The 18449-nt window shown below is 44.2% G+C and overlaps 1 protein-coding gene across 4 annotated transcripts in view; it reads right to left on the minus strand.

Moving 5' to 3' along the window:
- The window catches only part of HIVEP1 (HIVEP zinc finger 1), a 171440-nt gene extending 154361 nt beyond the window's left edge, over positions 1 to 17079 (minus strand). For 2 of the 4 annotated variants that reach the window (XM_070405728.1, XM_070405723.1), the window contains exons 1-2: positions 13840 to 13906; positions 10182 to 10324 (exon numbers count right to left, since the gene is read on the minus strand). In XM_070405728.1, coding sequence (XP_070261829.1) covers positions 10182 to 10221 — 40 coding nt within the window. In that variant the 5' untranslated portion in view covers positions 10222 to 10324; positions 13840 to 13906. Of the gene's footprint in view, positions 1 to 10181; positions 10325 to 13312; positions 13543 to 13839; positions 13907 to 16988 lie in introns of those variants that run through there. The other 2 variants (XM_070405724.1, XM_070405725.1) reach the window with 2 other exon arrangements.
- Between the last annotated feature and the right edge of the window lie 1370 nt (positions 17080 to 18449).

Raw genomic sequence — 18449 nt, forward strand, 5'->3', positions numbered from 1 at the left:
TAGCTGTTTAAAGCTAAAAAGAAAATTACAGATCAATATAACCCGGCTTCCAACCCCTGCTCCTTCCCATGCCTTGTTCCCAATAAAAAAATAAATTCAAGTCATTTGCTCCAGGTCATATAGTACTCTTTTGCTGCTTTTTTCTTATGTAGGAAGATGATTTTCTGAAATAAAAAAGACTGAGAGACTGCCTCATTCTTTCAACCTACCATACTATTTCCTGAATATCAATAAAACATACTCACTCAACATGGGGGTGTTACTGTTTTGTTTTAAATATACTTTATTTTGCATAGTGGTTTTAGGTTCACAGAACAATTGAGAGGAATGTACAGAAATTACTTGTATACTCCTTCCTCCACACATGCATGGCCTCCCCCACTATCAGCATCTACAACCAGAGTGATACATTTGTTACAACTGATGATCATACATCAAAATGTTATTATCATCCAGAGTCTATATTTACATCAAGGTTCACTGTTGGTGCTGTACATTCTATGGGCTTGGACAAATGTATAATGACATATATCCCCCATAATAGCATCATACAGAGTAGTTTCATTGCTCTAAAAATCCTCCATGGGGAGGCTGGTTTTTAATTTCAAAGTATAAGATAGTTCCTGGTCTCTGACATATCTTCTGTAAATACTCAACTTAATATAGAAGAATTCAACTTGGTAATTTTATAAATGTCACAAATAAAACTTACACATATCAAACATAAGGTTTCCTTTCCTCTTCCTTAAAGTTCCAAGGTCATTGAGAAACCCGCTCTAATCAAGCAAACTAGACCAACAGCCACTTCTCTGTGATTTCCCTCCATTCTTTCTTCTGCCAAAGTCTCAAAACAACTTATTTTCTCTGCCAATCTATCCTTTCTTTCTTTAAAAACCCATCTCAGAACTCTGCCTTATGCAGGTGTTCACTGAGAAAACATTAATACCTGCAAGTATTTTCATGAATGCTTTTATCTCACCCAGTTTTTTTATTTTTTTTTGCTTCATTGTTCCTTTGAGAATCCCATACTGCATTATCATATTAATATGAAATTATACATTTGTTGCTTCATATTGCCCTTATATTTTTCATGTGTTTAGAGGCATATTAAAAACTCTTAGGAGGCACGTATGAGGTTTTATTTGTAAGCATAGTATGTTAGCATGTTCATTGTTTGTACAATTAAAATGGAAGACTAATAAAATCTAACCCTGATCCCTTAAAAGTAGTTCTTCACTTGCCCTTTGTCTACATCTGAAATCTGGAAGAGTCCAAATATATTGAAATAGTACACTTTTTCTATATTCTGTACTTACTGTATGAGGAAAATTATAAGATATTTTCTTCTCTAATTTTATTTAGAATTTTTAATGTTTTCATATTAGCTTTCCCAGAAATAGTTTCTAAGTCTTTGTGTCCCAAGTTTAAACTGTTACACTGAGGCTCACATTTAATACTGCCATTCTCCACTTCAAACAAGACATCTCTACTTTCAACTATACATTACTGAGCAAACATGTAAGCAAACATGATGGAAAAACTATTTTCTCTCTCTTGAAGAGCTTGGAAATTCCCTTGATGGTCTGCAACTTAGAGTAATGTATACATACACAACTCTGAAATGGATTTCCAACAATTAAAGGCATAGCGGGAGTGGGAGTGGGTGGGAGAGTCCTTCAAATTCGGACCCCCTTAGTAATCTCGGCACATAGGTGTTATGTTTGACAAGCTTTAATTCATAACTGGGATGGAGAGCATTTCCAGGCTCTTATGAATCAGGAAAGCTCTTTCTACTGGCAACATTAACAAGTATACTCTTGATAGTTCAAAACAAAGGCACCAGAGATGCCTAGCTGTGGGAACCTGGGCAAGTAGCAACCTCCCCCTGCCTCATCCCCATGTCTATAAAATTGAGTCAATAATAGTCCCTATCTCACATGGTTTTTAGGATTAAATGAGCAAATGTGAAAAAAGCACTTTGAATACTGCCTAGTACACACACCTGTGAACAGCTTTGCTTTTCCCATAACCATAAAAATAATATAACACAACTTTCCTCTCCTCTTGCCACCAGCCTACAATAAACCATTACTATGGAAAGCAATATGATTTTTTTTTTTAATTCTAAAGACCACTCCACAAATACCATCTCAAACAAGATACAAATAAGCTGCTCAAAATCAATTCACCTAAACATCTCTGGCCAACTTTCTCATCTGTAAAGTGAGGAAGATGAACTAAATGACCTACAAGGTTGTCCTTCCCGGATGTAAAACCTGAGTCATTCTCTTGGAGAGGCATGTAAGACACTAGCGACATAAGAGAAAACTCCCTGGTACACTGGCATCATTTAACTACCCATCAGTTCAGTTCATTTTTATTTAAACTATCAAACACTGCCCCAATTTTATGTTTAATCTATTTCTATTTGGATACTATAACTATTAAGCAGTTATATGATGATCTCATCTTTTTCCTCACTGGCCAATCTGAAAGAGTTGGAAGCTAAGCACATATAAACATATTTCAAAATGCAAAAAAGTATATTAGAGTAAATTCACACTCTAATCATATAGGCATCCAGAAATATTATGTGTATATAAGCACCTAAGTACCACAAAAATCAAGCAGTTTCACACTTAGCAACTGCTATTCTAATTACATTGTAGCCAACTATTTTATCACTATATATTTTTTTAATATATTTGCATGGCAGCATAGCCATAGAATATTTTCTAGAACAAAATTCATCACAAAAAATTTCTAAGAACTTTCTGAAAACTTTTCACTTTAAAGTTAAAAAAAAGTCAGAATGAATGCAATGCTGTACCATAAGCTAACGGTCAAGGCCTTCCTTCTGAAAGACTGGCTGGAGTATTGAAAAGAAAAGTTTCTGTGCTACAGTGAATATGAATAATGGCTCATGGTATTACAAAGCACTTAATGTATTCATAAATGTTTTTCACATAACACAATCAACTTTAACCCAGACTGGTTCAAATTACATTACATTCTAAATATAATGCTTAAAAATGTGTGATAGGAGATTTTATGCACATCATGTTTTCCACTCTATGGTGAGGTACAATTATACCTCCTATAATTTAGAACATATTTTGTACAAAGATGTTCTAAAATAAAATCATTGCTCTAATTATATTTCATATTTGTTTTTAAAAAGAAAAAAAACACTTGGTTAATAAGCATTCCGAGAGCATCAAATGAGCTCTCAACATGAGCCAAAAAATAATTATCTGAAAAAAAAATGGGAGGCTTGCTATATTACATTTTTCTCCTATCTTTATCCTAGTCAAACTGAATAATATCAGCTACTTACATGATAGCTCCTAATAACTTCAAATCGCTTTTTCACCTACATCATCAAAGCCATTTTTAAAGTTATTGCTTATTTCCTTTCTAGCTATAGTTGTATACAACTTTTTTTTTTTAAATAAGCCCTGTAGAGAAAAGAACCCCTAATGTTTATTGCATGTAACATTATTATACTTAAAATCGTTTTTTCTTGGAAAAAAAAATATGCACTTCAGAAAATAAAGGATGCATCAAAAAAAAAAAAAAAAGAAAAAGAGTTCTGACCTAACATTCAAATGTGAAAAATAATGCATAAACAGTTGGAACTCTACCTGAAAATCATCGAAATTAATCCTCTTCTACTCATAAACTGAAGAAGAAAGTCCTACATAACAAGAAAACAGAAGATTTCATTCAGTGTAGATGGTTTTAAAAAGCAATCACTGGAGTGGACCCACACATTGATAGCAAATGAAAATATTCACAGTAACCTGATTAGTGAGTGCTACACTCTGTTGGGTTTCTCTGGTCTTCACACAGGAGGTGAGCAGAGGATGAAGAGAAGGTACCATCTCAGAACCTAAATACCAGTGATGACTAGAGCACCGGTCGCCAACCTTTCCGACCTCACGGACCATCAGTGGTCCGCGGATCACCGGTTGGCGACCCCTGTACTAGAGCACTTCATTTCAACCCCATATGACTGTGACATGGACATTATTTATAACAGTTCAATAATAATCACAATCACTTTTCTGAGAACTAGATGCAGACAGAATATTATGTCTAACTTCATTCAATGTTGTCAAAAAATGAGGCAAGATCTGAATGAGCTCAGGTGGACAAATCGAGAAGGCAGAACAATGAGTATGAATTTTCCTTCCCAAATTATTTTCTGCACTCACATCTCTTTTCCAAATCCCAATCCTCAAGTAGTCAGGGTAAGAAAGAGACATATCAGTGATCAATGCTGAGTACTTTAGGCAGCATCAAAATGCAGACACAAGTTTTATACAGGTATTCCTCTCGTCCTCTGTTTGCAAAGCATATGCAACCCAAGAGTTTGACATAAACCAGTTTTTATAGAAAGTGACAACTCTCTACACTGAGTGTTTACCTGTGTCTGCCTTTGTACCAAGTGCTTATACTTGCCATGTCATCTAATCTTCACCCATTATCTTTAGTTTACAGACAAGGAAACCAACAATCCAGCTTGCCTAAAGCCACACAGCTAGTCCCTGATAACCTGAAGCCAAACACTTTACCATTATATTAATTAAAGTACTGAAGAGATAAGCTCTAGGAATCCAATGGCAAAAGCTCATGGAAAACAAAATAATAATAACTACAGCATATCCTTGAATAACCTCGTTTTGTTCAAAGTTGTTTCATTACAACTTTTGTTTTTTTAATCCTCACTGGAGGATATGTTTTTTGCTGGTTTTAGAGAGAGGGGGAGGGAGAGCGCGAGGAACATGAATCTGTTGCCTCCCATAAACTCGCAACCTGGGCATGTGCCCTGCCTGGGAATCAAACTCATGACCATTTGGTGCATGGGATGACACTCCAACCAACTGAGCCACACCGGCCAGGGCTTATTACAACTTTGATGAGATGCTACAGGAACTTAACTCTTGTTTATATCATTTAGCCTATGGTAAAGTCAGTTTCATTATAAGCAGTTTTGCTTAAAGTTGCAGAACCTACTGAGGATGTTGAGTGAGGATTTACTATACATAGTTTATCTGTTCAGGCAACTAAACTTTTGTATTGTAACAGGATTCTCAATCACCGGCTACCAATTATTGGAAGAAGCATCTGCCAACTCAAGGTCCCAAATGTAAATAAATTTCATGAAGAGAGATCATCTTTAACCCTATAGTTTGCTAAAGAGCTAACATAAGTATTGTTTTGTTGTGCACAGACAGATGATGAAAACAGTCTCTTTAGACATATAACTTATATCCAGATAAAATGATAGACCTGTAGGAGAATAATTATGATGCAATATCAAAAGGAGAGTAAGACACCTGTAGACACAAGCAATAGAGGCCCACTGCATGTTGGCGGAAGGACGAAAGGGGGAGAAGAAAATAGGAAAGGGGGGAAAAACTCAGAGAAGTGAAATCTTCTTTGGCAGAGAAAACTCACACATAGAGTAAGAAAACAGAGTGGAAATGGAAAGGGGAAGAGAGACTTTCCAGAACGAAGAGCAAGCACAGCAATGCTGGATTTGCATGCAGAGCTCCTAAAGAGGCAACAACTTTTCATCAGAAAGACTGGAGAACATGAAGGTCAAACTGTGGAAAGTCTGCCCCAGCCAAACTAAGGACTTTGGACTTCATCTTATAAGGCACTGGGCATCGAGACCCCACAAGTGGATCTTGGCTATGTTCAGATCACCCTAAGTGCTACTGTAATAAAGCTGACTCTCAGTGAGAAAAAATAAGCTTTTTTTTTTTTAGTTTAGTTTTTGCAGTGTTCGAAGCTAAATGCACTCAACCAATAAAAATGAAAAACTACACAAAATTCTCAAAATATGTTTTTCAAAATGTTAATATTTAGTGTTTTCCACACTGATTTCCAATCTTAAAGCAGATGAGTCTTTAAAACCCTAGGCCCAAATTCAACTAAAATAGGTAACACCTAATTTTTTTTCCAAAAGCTCTGAAACATATTCACAATGATGACTGACACAAGCATAAAAAAAGCCCTTTATCTAAGGGGACTGACATGGAGCCCCTGCAAGTCCCCGGCTCCTCCGTCCTATGTTTCCCAAGAGTGCAAGCAAAGACTTAAAGGCAGTGGGGGACTAGCGATCAGCAAGGAATGACTGCTGGGGAGAATGGCGCTGCTCGCTGCCACAGCTACACATGGGCAGTTCTGCAGTTTGCCACAGTGTCCTGGAGACCTCCTAGTCTTTATTCTGAACACCACGTGCTTGTCTCATGCTCTTCTCAAATTCTTATTCAGCCTCACAAAGGACATGTCAGTGTTAAACTCTACCCACCTCCATCATGTTGAGCAGACACCAAAGACAAAGGTTCCATCTAGTTTATACGGCTAAGGGTGCTGAGACTAGAATTCAGCAAACCACACTCCTACGGAAAAAACTAAACAGATCGCCCATCAAGTCTAACTCTGTTCTCACTTATGCTTCAAATTCATACCCTCCCCTTAACAATCCAGTTCCTCTCATGCTTTTCCACTAAAAACCTCTATCAGGGACGTATAAACTCCATCTCCTTATGGGAGCAGAGCATGGGCATGCCAAATTTTAAATCCATGCAAGTTCTTTATACTCCTGCAGGACAAACCCCTACATTGTACTTTTTACTCGCCTATTACCTGAATACATGAATATACGCATGTATACATATTCTCCCTAAAAATCATATTCCAGAAAGTTACATTATGTTTACCCATGGTTTTGCATATCTAAAGGTTATACCAAGCCCAGCTGAAGAACCAAGAATCAAACAAAAATTACATTTTAAGAATTAAGAAGCATAAATTATAATCTGAGAAATTTTTAAAAGTATAAATCTTCTATTACTGACCTAATTACCAAACACAAGACAAGTACTTCACAGACTATTTTCCAAGGAAGCCAAAAAAGAGGCTATGTGTTTAATGAAAGCCCCTAGGGAAAGTGTAAGCAGTACGAGCAATGCACTCATCACAGCAAAGTGGCTGGCACGGACTCCCTCTATCTTCTGGTTCCTTTCTCCCCATTTCATAGCTCACTTGATGAGCTGGGTCTTCTGTAAGCCAAAGCAGTGGGTCACCAGTAAAACAAAACAAACAGGATATTCCAACTGTCAGTGAGATACAACATAAATGCTAAAAAATTCATTTTAGTAGCTAATGTTTCCCTTGCTTTAACCACCAAACTGTGCCTAGGGAGGGTCCTCAAACACATTTTTAGAAGGAAAGCGGAAAATTTTTTTTTAAGTGTCACACGTTAGCACTTTCTTACCTTTGTGCCTTTGTTTACCAGATTTTTCCAACCAAAACAGCTTTCCGTAATTCTTCTCTGTCCAGTGAGCTAACCACCTGGCTCAGTTACCTCCCCTTCCGTGAAGTCCTCCCCACCCCCAGTCAAGGTGACCCTCCCTGGGTCTGGTGAGGCTGCAGGTCTCACCAATATGGCTTTGGTAGGATGTCCTGTGCTGATCTACTCTGATCTCTTTCCAGATCTTCATTCTGGAAAGTCTCTCTTCCCCTTTCCATTTCCACTCTGTTTTCTTACTCTATATGGGAGTTGTCTCTACCAAAGAAGATTTCACTTATCTGAGTTTTTCCCCCTTTCCTATTTTCCTCTCCTCCCACCTCATCCTCCCGCCCCGCGCCCCCCCCCCCCACACACACACAGTGGACTGAGAGTTCAAACTGCCTTAGTCAAGCAACTTTCTAAACTCTTGCTAATGGGCCGGAATCCAATTTATTTCAAGTTCTCTTAGAAAACTTTGAAAACACTACAAGTTTACTATTAAAATGTTTAACTACACATACTAAATTCTGACTCAGTTTTGGAGGACCTTGAGGATCTAACTCCTCCTAATTCTCCTACTCCAATCTTCTACCTCTCTCCCTCTTTCCTTCCATCCTGAATAAAACTTCTTATGCACTAGTAATGGAGAATTAAAACTACCATTGAAGCATAATCAATTATAATGCTTCCACCCCAGCATGAAATGCATTCACCCTACCTTGTCAGTGTCTTGGATAATTTCTCAGCCTTAAGAACCCAGTTCAGATGATACCTTTCCTTCCCTAACTCACCATCCTGCCCCATTCCAAACTGGCCCCCCACAACCAGGGCAAAATATGATCCCCTATCTCTGTGCCACAGCCCTCTGTTCTTCACTCACTGTGGTAGCACAGTTCTATGGTTACCTGTCTCCCCCCACCCCTCAATTCCATACTCCTTTCGGAACCCAAGTCTGATTTACCATTTTATCCCTATCACCTAAAACAGTGGCACATGAAAGTGTTCCACAAATATCTGTTCAGTTGTACACTTATTTGATACAGAATGGAAAAGAGTCTGTGGCCTAAAAATACGCACTTCTCAGGATAGTCATGTGACCTAAATTATAAAGTACAGCTGGCCCTTGAACAAAGCAGGAGTTAGGGGCACAGACCCACCTCCTCACCCCCAGTCAAAAATCCAAGTAACTTTTGACTCCCCGAAAACTTAACAATTGTTGACTAATGCAGAACCGATAACATAAACAGCCGATTACCACATTTTGTATGCATATGTACTACATACTATATTCTTACAATAAAGTAAGCTCAGGAAAGAAAATGTTAAAATCGTAAGAAGAGAAAATAATTTACTGTAGTTATTGAAAAAAATCCTCTGTAAATAAGTGGAGCCACACTGTTCAAATACAGGTTGTTCAAAGGTCAACTGTATGTATTTTAAATATAAAAAACATTTAATACTCATGACCTAATGAATAATACTTCCAGATCAATCATGTATTCATTCCTTCAACAAATATCTGGGCTCCTATGAGCTGCCAGGAACTGTGCTGGCCAGCACCCGCTGACCCCGGGGTGCCTTCCCACATATTGGAACAGGAAGCCCTCTCTGGGCAGACGAATTACAAAAGCTGGCCCCAGGCCTCCACATGACCACTTCAGATGGCACCTGTGGGTGTGGAGGCCCCGCTTACAGTCATAAATGAGAGAAAGTCCCTACTTTCTGGAGCTCAGATTCTAGTGAGAGAGAAAGGCAAATATATGGTCCAATTTCAACATTTCCTATATGACTCTGAAAAATCAGACTTTGACACACAACACTTTATGTTCTCAGTATAACTCCGCACCTCATTAAACACTGGTACTATAATCATCAATTTGAACTTGGGCGGAGGCAGCCACTTATGCCAGCAGAGTTCTAATACTCTTAGGCAGCACACAGCACTGTTTCCAGATTCAAGCAGGCCACAAAACTGACCACATTTTCAATTATCACCTTCTGGGTGACTGGCCAAATTTATTTCACCAAGGATTATTTTAAATTCATCTGTTTGATTTCAAATCATTTTTTACCTTGCATGTGCTTGAGAATTTTTTTTCTATAATAGTAAATATTTTATAAGATACTTAACTCAGTTTGAAATTAATTGCATTAACAGTTCATTGCTTGACACTACTACACTCTTATTTACTAAAGTTAAATATAAAAGATAACTGCTATTCCCACTTGATAAAACACATTTGAATAACACAAAACTTTTTAAAAAATAAGCTGTTTTCTAATATTAAAATTTCTCTTCACAGGTAAGGGGAAACACTCACTTTTGCATGTGTGTATAAAATGTATATTATACACATATTTTTGACTCAAGAAAAATAGGTCAGTTTTACTCCAAGCTCTGCAAATAATGGTCTGAGTTAGTGTCAACTACAGCTGTCTTCACTTCTTGTTACTCTACCGTAAAGAGTAGTACAAAAATAAATCTCAAAAGAAGTTTGGGGTAGTGGTAAAAGAAATACATCGTGATCCAGCTGGCAAAGAATACCCAACCATTCATTTCAAATTCCTCAATCCAAATATGGTTCCTGTTAAGAGACAGTAAATCTCAAACTTTAATACCAACATCTAATAGTTGGGAAGACATTGTAATTTTGTTAAATTCAATTAATTCGTTCAACAAATATTTATTAAGCAGCTCCTAAGAGACCAGAATTGTGCAGAGCAAGTGGAAGTGAGCAAGAAAATGGAACCAGCACTCCTGTAGCTCACTATGAAGCAAGGTAAACATCTAATGAGCTGCCATTCCTGTTGCCAAACAAATACTTTATTACAAGATTTATTAGCCATCTGACTTCTCTTTAAAGCAAAATCTTACCTCTTAGGTTTCTGGGATGAATCTGCTTAGTTCGAGGCATCTTCTTTGATTCAGGGGCCCTTTTTTCTTCTTAGAAATTGAAGGAAGAGCAGGTCACAAAAAGGTAGCTCCATAAACTTAATGTCCATCAATTAATCCATGTGCTGAAAAAGAAAAAAGAAATCATATTTTACTACCATCAAAGGAAAAAGACACGTCAAAGGTAATGGCTTAATACAACACTATCCTAACTAAACTCAACAAAAGGTAATCAAGCTGGAGACTGCTGCAAAAGGTTATTTACTAGCTTTTAATTAAACATAGGACACATCATTTTGCCAATCTGGGCTTTCTTATCAAGAAAACAGGGGGGAAAAAAAAAAAACCACAATGTACCATTAACAAAGAGTGAAAAATTCATTGAATTGTGTTTTAAAGTAACATTACCAGGTACAATTAAAGGATAGCATCAGCTATAAAAGAGGTATGCTGTATACAGTACCTGTCTACCCAATCATACCCTCTCGTTTCACTGAGTTAATTTTCAGTTAATGTATGTGGATGCTCCCCATTATTCCAGTTCTCCCTTCTAGGCTCATGGTAGGGCTGTCCTTTCTGCCTCCCTGTGTTTAGCTAAAATGTGTGACCAGCTCTGGCTAATGACCTGTGAGTGGAAGAGACACGCATTGCTTCCAGGCTGGAGCGTTTAGTTATAGAAGCAAGATGCTCCAGAGCTCCTTTCCCTCTGCCATGGGACAGCCACGATTCCAGCCCGTACATCCGACACCACAGAGCTGAACTCCCACTAACCCAACATGGTCCTATAGCGTAAGAGAGACCTTTGTTGTTTTTAAGTCACTGAGGTTTGGGAATTTGTTTGTTATTACAGCATAACCTACTCTGTCCTGACTCAGACATTTTAAAAGCAATGATCTGAAATATAATGTCAAGAGAGTAATAATCTAAAACCTAATCATCTTCTCCCTAAATCAGCTTCCTGGCCTCCTCTTCCACGAGGTCCTCAAGAATCACTGAGCTAAAATTGTAGTTTTAACTTCCTACAATATGGCTGATAAATGAAGCACATTATTATGATGTTAAACACAAAATTTTTCATCATTAAGCAAAGACCAAAAATAGAATAGGAATGCTTTGTTTAAAACATTTGTTATATCCTGTACGGTAGAAGAAACAAGAGGATACTTATTGAGCACCTACTGTGTGCCTATATATTTTCTACACATTACCTAATTTAATTCTAATAACTGGGAAGGTGGCTATCACTTAGCCATTTTACAGATAAAGAAAACTAAGCTGTGGAGGGGTTAATCCATGTGTCCATGGTCAGCCACTAAGGAAAGTGGCACCACGTGATTCGGTTACTCCCAGTTCCTATTTCCTCAGTGGAGATAATACTGATTGTCGGGTTTTATTAGAGTCTGGGTAAAACACTTCATGACTATATATTTTGGTGTCAAACCAGTCCAGCTTCAAAGCTAGGCTTTACCCTTTACTGTGTAGCCTTCTTCAAGGTACTTAACCTCTCCAAAGATCAGATTTCCCAACTGTAAAACTAGGGAACAGTATTCACCTCATAGGTTATAAGAACTAAACAATCCCCCCAAATACTCAAATATTAATCCTCCTTAAGAAAGCCTATGTGTAAAGACTATATCTAATATATATACCCAGGATATGGTTAAAGAAATTTATGGTTTCATTGTAACAGGGAGCAAATAGAAGGAAGGATACCATTAACTTCAGTATCGCTTCAGTATCTTATCCCTGATATGGCTAAATGTGGGCACTGCCAAAAATATGTGCAGTATTTTTTAATGCATGGGGGAGAATATAAAATATGATGGTCCAATATTATGTATGTACCTCATCTAACACTCTGCCAAATTATCTACACACATATGGTTCCTGGACTCCCTGCATTAATGACATCCACCATTCAATGAAGCTTCTGATTCAATAGAAAATTTAGAGACATTGGGGCCAAATAAATTCCATGCTTAAATACGTTCCTTGTTAAACTTAAAGCTCTTCTTAAAAATAACAATAAACTCGAAGCTTTTAAATGGTCATATTTGGAAGTTTTTAAAGCATGAACTCGGACTGTAACAGTCACGTGACTCCCATAGGATCTGGAGATTAAAATGTAAAATATGCAAATTCCCAATCAGTAACAGCTTTCCGCTACCCCATTCCCTGCCTACCCACTGTCCCTAGCTGTCCATCCCTTGTTTAAATCCTTGTGGGAGGGGAACAGTGGCTATTTTCAAATACTACAGCAGCACTGTAGCGACCAGGGCCAGTGACAAATCATTCCTTTTCAGGAAAGAAATAAATACCACATGGAGCAAAAACATGACATGATCAAAAAGCGTAAAGACAGTTGCAAGGAGAAAAAACATGAATGAATGTGGAGGGCGGAGCCTGGGAAAACCCCTCTGCAACGCTGCACTGAACAAAGCACTTCGCACGCCAGGAGGAGGGGGGAGAATGGAAGTGCCAGCTCAGGAAGGAGCCCGGAGTGGAGGAGAGGAGCAGGAGGACGGCGAGAAGAGGCGAGCGCAGCAGCCCTGAGCCTCCTCCTCGCCGCCAGCGCCCCCTCCCCTCCGGCAGCAACTCCTTCCCCAGCCCGACCCCAAAGGGAGCCTGATCCGACCCGCGCCTAAACCCACTGCCCTCTTCCCAAACTGCTGCAGGCGCGTACTCCCAACCCGGAAAGAAACTACCCAGGTGGCTGGGAGTAAACAGGCACTTAGAGCAAAGAACGAAAGGAAAAGACAGCCACAAAGCCGGGAGGTTGGGAAGCCGAGGCCTGGTCTCCCTCACCCACCACCCGCTTGCAAAATGCGTCTGCGGCTGGAACGCGCGCGGGTGGGGAGGCTGGGTCCCTCCGTACCTGCTCAGCTCGCAGGACCGCAGCTCGGGCCGCTCGCGCGCGGCGAGGGCGCCCAGAAGTGCCAGCGTCTCCCGCACGCAGCCATCCCCTCTGCAAGGTCGGCGGTTGCACACACACACGCAGACACACACGCGCGCCCGCACGCCCCCCGCCCGCGGAGGGGGATGTGGTCCTGCCCACCCCTCCGCACCCGCCGCCCTTCCCGCTGCAGCGCCCCTGCCGCGGACCCGCGCCGAACCTGCTGCCAGGACGCCGGGCGGAGCGGCGGCCGCTGCAGCCGGCCCTGGAGCTGCGCTGCTGATGGCGGCGGCCGGAGCCCGGAATCTCCGCGACCCCCGCGCGGCGGCGGCGGCGGCGCCAGGGATCCCTGCTTCACTTGACAACCCCAAACACAAACATAAGCTTCTCCGGCGGCGGCTCCCGGCCCCCGGCTCCGTCCCCCCCTTCTCGCCGCCGCCGCCGCCCCAGCAGAAGCCACGCTAAAGGCCGGCGACTGGCACTCACACCGCCCAGCGCTGAAATATTAAACAGGGGAGCCGGCCGGGGGGCGGGGGGAGCGCGGAGCGCGCGGGCGGGGGCCGCCGGCGCCGAGAGGGGAGCCGGCCGCGCTCGCCGACGCCCCCGGCCGCAGCAGGACCGCCGCCGGGGAGAAGCGTCCCGGGGGCTGGACGGCGAGGCCGGGGGCACGCACCGCGGCGAGGCGAGACGGGGCGAGCGGCCCCGGGGACCGTGGGACCCGGCGCGGGGGGCGGGGGCGGGCTTTACCTCTCCCCTGGACACAGGAGGGCACGTTTAGCGTCTATAGGGGCGGCGGGAGGAGTGCGGGCCGGGCGGCGCAGGGGCGGGAAGGCGAAGGTCCGAGGCTTTCCCTCGGGTGGGCGGGGCGGCAGGGGATCCCCGGGGGCGGGAGCGGGGAGGCGGCGGGCGGGGGAGGGGGCGTCCCTGGTGGGGACTGAGGGGCGACCCTGCGAGGGGGAGGGCGGGGTCGCCGGGGCGCGGAGGCCCAGCTGGACGGCGTGGCCGCCAGCCCAGCCTGGGACGCGGGTAGGTGGGTGTCCCGCTCCGGCCGCGTGGAGCCCGGAACCTCGGGTCTCCCCGGCGGGGCGGGCCCGAGAGCGCGTCTCACCCAGTGGCCCGCCCGCGGCTCCGCCCCGCCGGGCCGCCCGGGGACGCGGAGGGGGGTGGAGAGCCGCGGCGGCGCGGCCCGAGGGGAGGGGCGGGGCTGGGCGGGGGACCCGAGGGGCGGGCGCCCGGGTCGCGCAGGCTCCGGGGCGGGCCCTCGGCGGGGGCGGAGGGGCGGGCGCGGCCGGTCACGCGGCCCCGGGAAGGCCCGGCCCGTCGCGCAGTTGGGGCCGGTTGGTTCCCGAGGAGGGGCGGGGACGGCGGGCGGTAGTTCCCTTTACCTTCCCTTTACTTTCTCAAGCAGGATGTGGGCCGGCCGGTGACGTCATGGGGTCTCCCAGCCCCGCCCCCCGCCAGGGCCGAGTGGGGGTGGGGAAGGGAGAGGGGGGCACCCCAAGGGGGTTTCCTCAGCAACGCGTGGAGGGAAGGGGAAAGTCATTGTGAAACTTGAAACGCATTAACTTTGAAAAACAACTTTTTAAAAACAACGGCCCGGGGGCCGGGGTTGTGGGTTCGGAGAGAGGAATGGGACCGACTCTGAACCCTGCCCTGAAACCGCTTCTTGGTGGCGGATGTTCTATTAAAAGATCGAGGAAAGCCCAGGTTATTCCAGAGGCCGCTCCCCGGCCCGCGGGTGGTTCCCAGGGCCCGGCGGCGAGCGCGTTAACCCTTGTCTGCCCGCCTGACAGCCGGGGCAGGAAGAGGAGGGGTGTTCAGGGTCAAGAAAGCGGGGTGCAGACTGGGCGGTGAGCCGGCTCCCGGGACGCCGGGCAGAAGAGATGGGGTGGAGGTGGGGGGGGGGGAGAGGAAGGAAGTCATTGCCATAAACCAGAGTTTGACCCCGGCTGCTAGAAAGCGATAGAGGAAGCAAGGAGTGGAAAGTTATGGAGGAGAAATCGGGAGGGGCTGGGCCATGCTAACGAACGAAGAAGGTTTTCTGGAGATAGACCTCAAGAAGGTTGGGGGATCAGAAAGTCTACATGTGCACCTGAAGAAGCAGGCAAAAGAGATTGGTTTAGGGGCCATGCTGAACTTGGGAGGAATAAAGTAAAACAAAAAAATGTTGATGCAGAAAGATTTCTCAGATTAAACCCAACTGCTTTCCCCTTTTAAGGAATAAACATGCTACACGGCCGTGCACCCACCACGCTGGCCATCTGTGCAAACTTGAATTACGTTCCCCGAGGCTTCCATAAAGACGGTCTGGGTTTTTCCTGCGAGGGTTCACCCCTAAAATTCCCCTGAGGAAATCCTACCTCCAGCTCATTTGTGCTAAGAAAAGCTTAATGCACAAGAATGGGAATAATTAGAAATGGAAGACTCAGTAATGGCGAGCTTGCACCCCCAAATGTCATGTACAATGGGGAATGTGCCTATTAAAAACGAACTTTGGTCTTAAAAGCAAAGATCATCCAACAATTGCTTAACTTTGAAATGATGTTTAGTATAATATGCTTCCAATCTTGCAGTGAAAGAATGCAGTTTTTCATTTTGGATGTGATATAATCATCTCATAAAATGAAATCTAATGGAATGCAATCACAAACAGTGTGTAACACAACTTCCCAACTGGGTACTTAAATAAAAATAAACATTTACTTACACGTGAAAGTATACCTAATCTGTCAGAAGATAAAGATTAAGGTAGCTCCATTATTATTAATTCTACTTTGTGTAACTTGTTAAGTCAAAAGTGGTAATTGAGTGAATATAATTTTAACCAAATAGTTGTTGAACATAACAGAAACACATATTTTAGGCACAGTGTTTATAAGGAATTTGGCATTGCTGTGAACTTTCTAACAAATTAAGCATGCAATTTTGTCATTTCAATTGTTAAACAACTTTTTTATTAGCTTACTCACAATTTAATTCTGAGCAGTAAATCAATATTGAACTTTTCTTTTAAATGTATACAATATTGAACAGCTTCCTATTTTCTATTTGTAAATTAACTTTCTAAATGCAATTTCTTTTCCTAATTTTGCTTCCAATTCTAACTTCCTAGTTATCAGAAAGCAAGGAAAGCCAGCTAAACTATAGTTAGTTTCGGCTTGTTTTGTGGCAAATTTAAATAATTTCTCAAATTGTATCTTATAAATGGAATGTGGAGAGAGAAAAAAATTTGAAGAAGACAAATGTGAGTGGTAAAGAGCAGTTTGAACTGTCAAAAATTCTGGAACTAATGGGGGTGGTCATCATACTCTATTTAAAAAGGGGGGTGCGCCTTGGGGCCCATTTCTGTCTGCACCCCTACTGGCCACGTGAGCTGCTGGGGAGCCCCCTTTCGGGACTGGGGCTCCGGGGAGGGCGGCGTCACTGAGAAGTTCTGCACACGTTTTCCTGGCTGAGCGACGCTGGGAGGACTGAAGGGCACCCCGAGGCCGGTCGCCGGGCTCCGCCGTCGCACCGCGCCCACCGGGCACCGCGCCACCAGCGCCGCCCGCGCGTCCCCAGCCCGGGTTCCCACGCGGCCGCCGGCCCGGCCCCGCTCGGGCTCCCCCCTGGCGCGGCCCCGCGGCCCCGGCCCTCCGCCCTGCGCGCGGCCGGCAGCGCCTCCGCCACGCGGAGATCCCGGAGGTTCCTCCCCGGCGGCCTCCGGGTCACGCCGCCGCCCGTCCCGCCCTCCGCCCTCCGCCCTCCGCGCGCGCTGGGCTTTCCTGTCCACCGGCCGCATCCCCTCCTCCTCCTCCTCCTCCTCGGGGCGACCCGGCGACAAACCCTTCCCGCACCCCCATTGCCAACTCTTCCCGAGCCAGCTGCCAGACAAAAGAACCCGGAGGAAAACTTACCCGAACTGCCACGCAAAAGTCTCCTCCGGGGCTTCCAGGGTTTTAATTTTAAAAACAACAAAAGCAGAAACCAAAAGCCTCCTAGGTTGGAAGGGGCGTGAGAGGAAATGCGAGGGGGAGGCGCCTGGCTCCCGAGGCCGCCGGGGCCCCCTCCCCCCCCCCCCTCCCCTCCCGCTCGGGCCCCTGCCTCGGGCTTTGATGTTATCGCGCGCGCCGCCTACGTGGGTTAGACCCGGGCCCGGCGCCGAGCACGCCGCGCAGATACCTGGCGCTTCCCGCGGGGTCCGAAGGGAAGGGAGCAGGTGGTCACGGTGACGGAGCGCGAGCTCGGAGGCCGGCGGGGAGAATGGGGCTTTGCCCTGCCTTCCCTTTGTTACCTGGACTGAGATGAACCCTCCACCTCGCTAGTCGTCATCCTGGAGATTCCACTTCCCGCCACTGTCAGCACAAACTCAGAGCAAGGTAGTGCTGTCTGTGTTCTGAGTATTGTGTGTTTGGTCGCTAGAGCTCACTTTTGAGAGGAGATGTTATTTCCCTCCTTAGACAGACCTGCGGCCTGGAAGAGCCGAGAATATATACATGCCCCTGAAGGAAACGAACTCCGCAACAGCCTGCCTTTCAGATGCCATTCCTATAGGGCCCCCTCCCCCTCACACCATGGAAAGCTTGTAACTGTTGATTTTATCTCAGCTATCTGGACACGAGCAGAAACTGGATATATTTCTACATTAGATTAGCAGTCTCAAAACCATCACACACAAAGCACTAACAAAGGGTGCTTTTTTTTTTAACAGATTAGTAATCAAGAAGGATTGCACTGTCTACCATTCAGCCCTAACTATTCATCCACTTTATGCCAACACCAGCCTGCGTTCAGACCTTGCCCTCTGGGAGTTTACAAGTTAATGGAGACAGGATAAACACATGGAAAAGTACCGAGAGGGGAAAAAAAAAAAGATACAAGAAGCAGCATATAAACGGAGCCAATTAAAGTTATACAGAGTTATTTACATGATTGCTGAGAGCTCTCTGGATTGGATGGAGGGCAGGATTATGAGAGTTCCATCTTCAGACTGAGTTCTGAGTAGGATTTTGAAGGAAAGTTCATGATTTGGCAATAGTATGAGAACAGCATTCCAGGCAAGGGAAATAGTTTGATGGTGAAAGCAAGTAAACTATGTGTGATGATTTTTCTGGCTAGAGTGGAGAGTCAAAACAAATGTGAAAAAAAAATAGGGTGACCACATAAATGTAGCATCCAAACTGGACTTTTGGGAGGGAAAGAGAAACTATTAATAACTCTACCCAGATGAGAGACACACACCTGGACTGTCCTAGGCAAACAGGAAGGGTGGATTCTCTAGCAAGGAGCTATGAAAACAGAATGGGCAGGCAACAGGCAAAAGGAAGGACTTAAAATGGAATTAAGGAAGGAATTAAGATGTGATACTGCAAATAGAG

The sequence above is a fragment of the Myotis yumanensis genome, unplaced genomic scaffold, assembly GCF_028538775.1.
Source record: "Myotis yumanensis isolate MYYU_CA2020_CCGP unplaced genomic scaffold, mMyoYum1.0.hap1 SCAF_2, whole genome shotgun sequence".
Taxonomy (NCBI): domain Eukaryota; kingdom Metazoa; phylum Chordata; class Mammalia; order Chiroptera; family Vespertilionidae; genus Myotis; species Myotis yumanensis.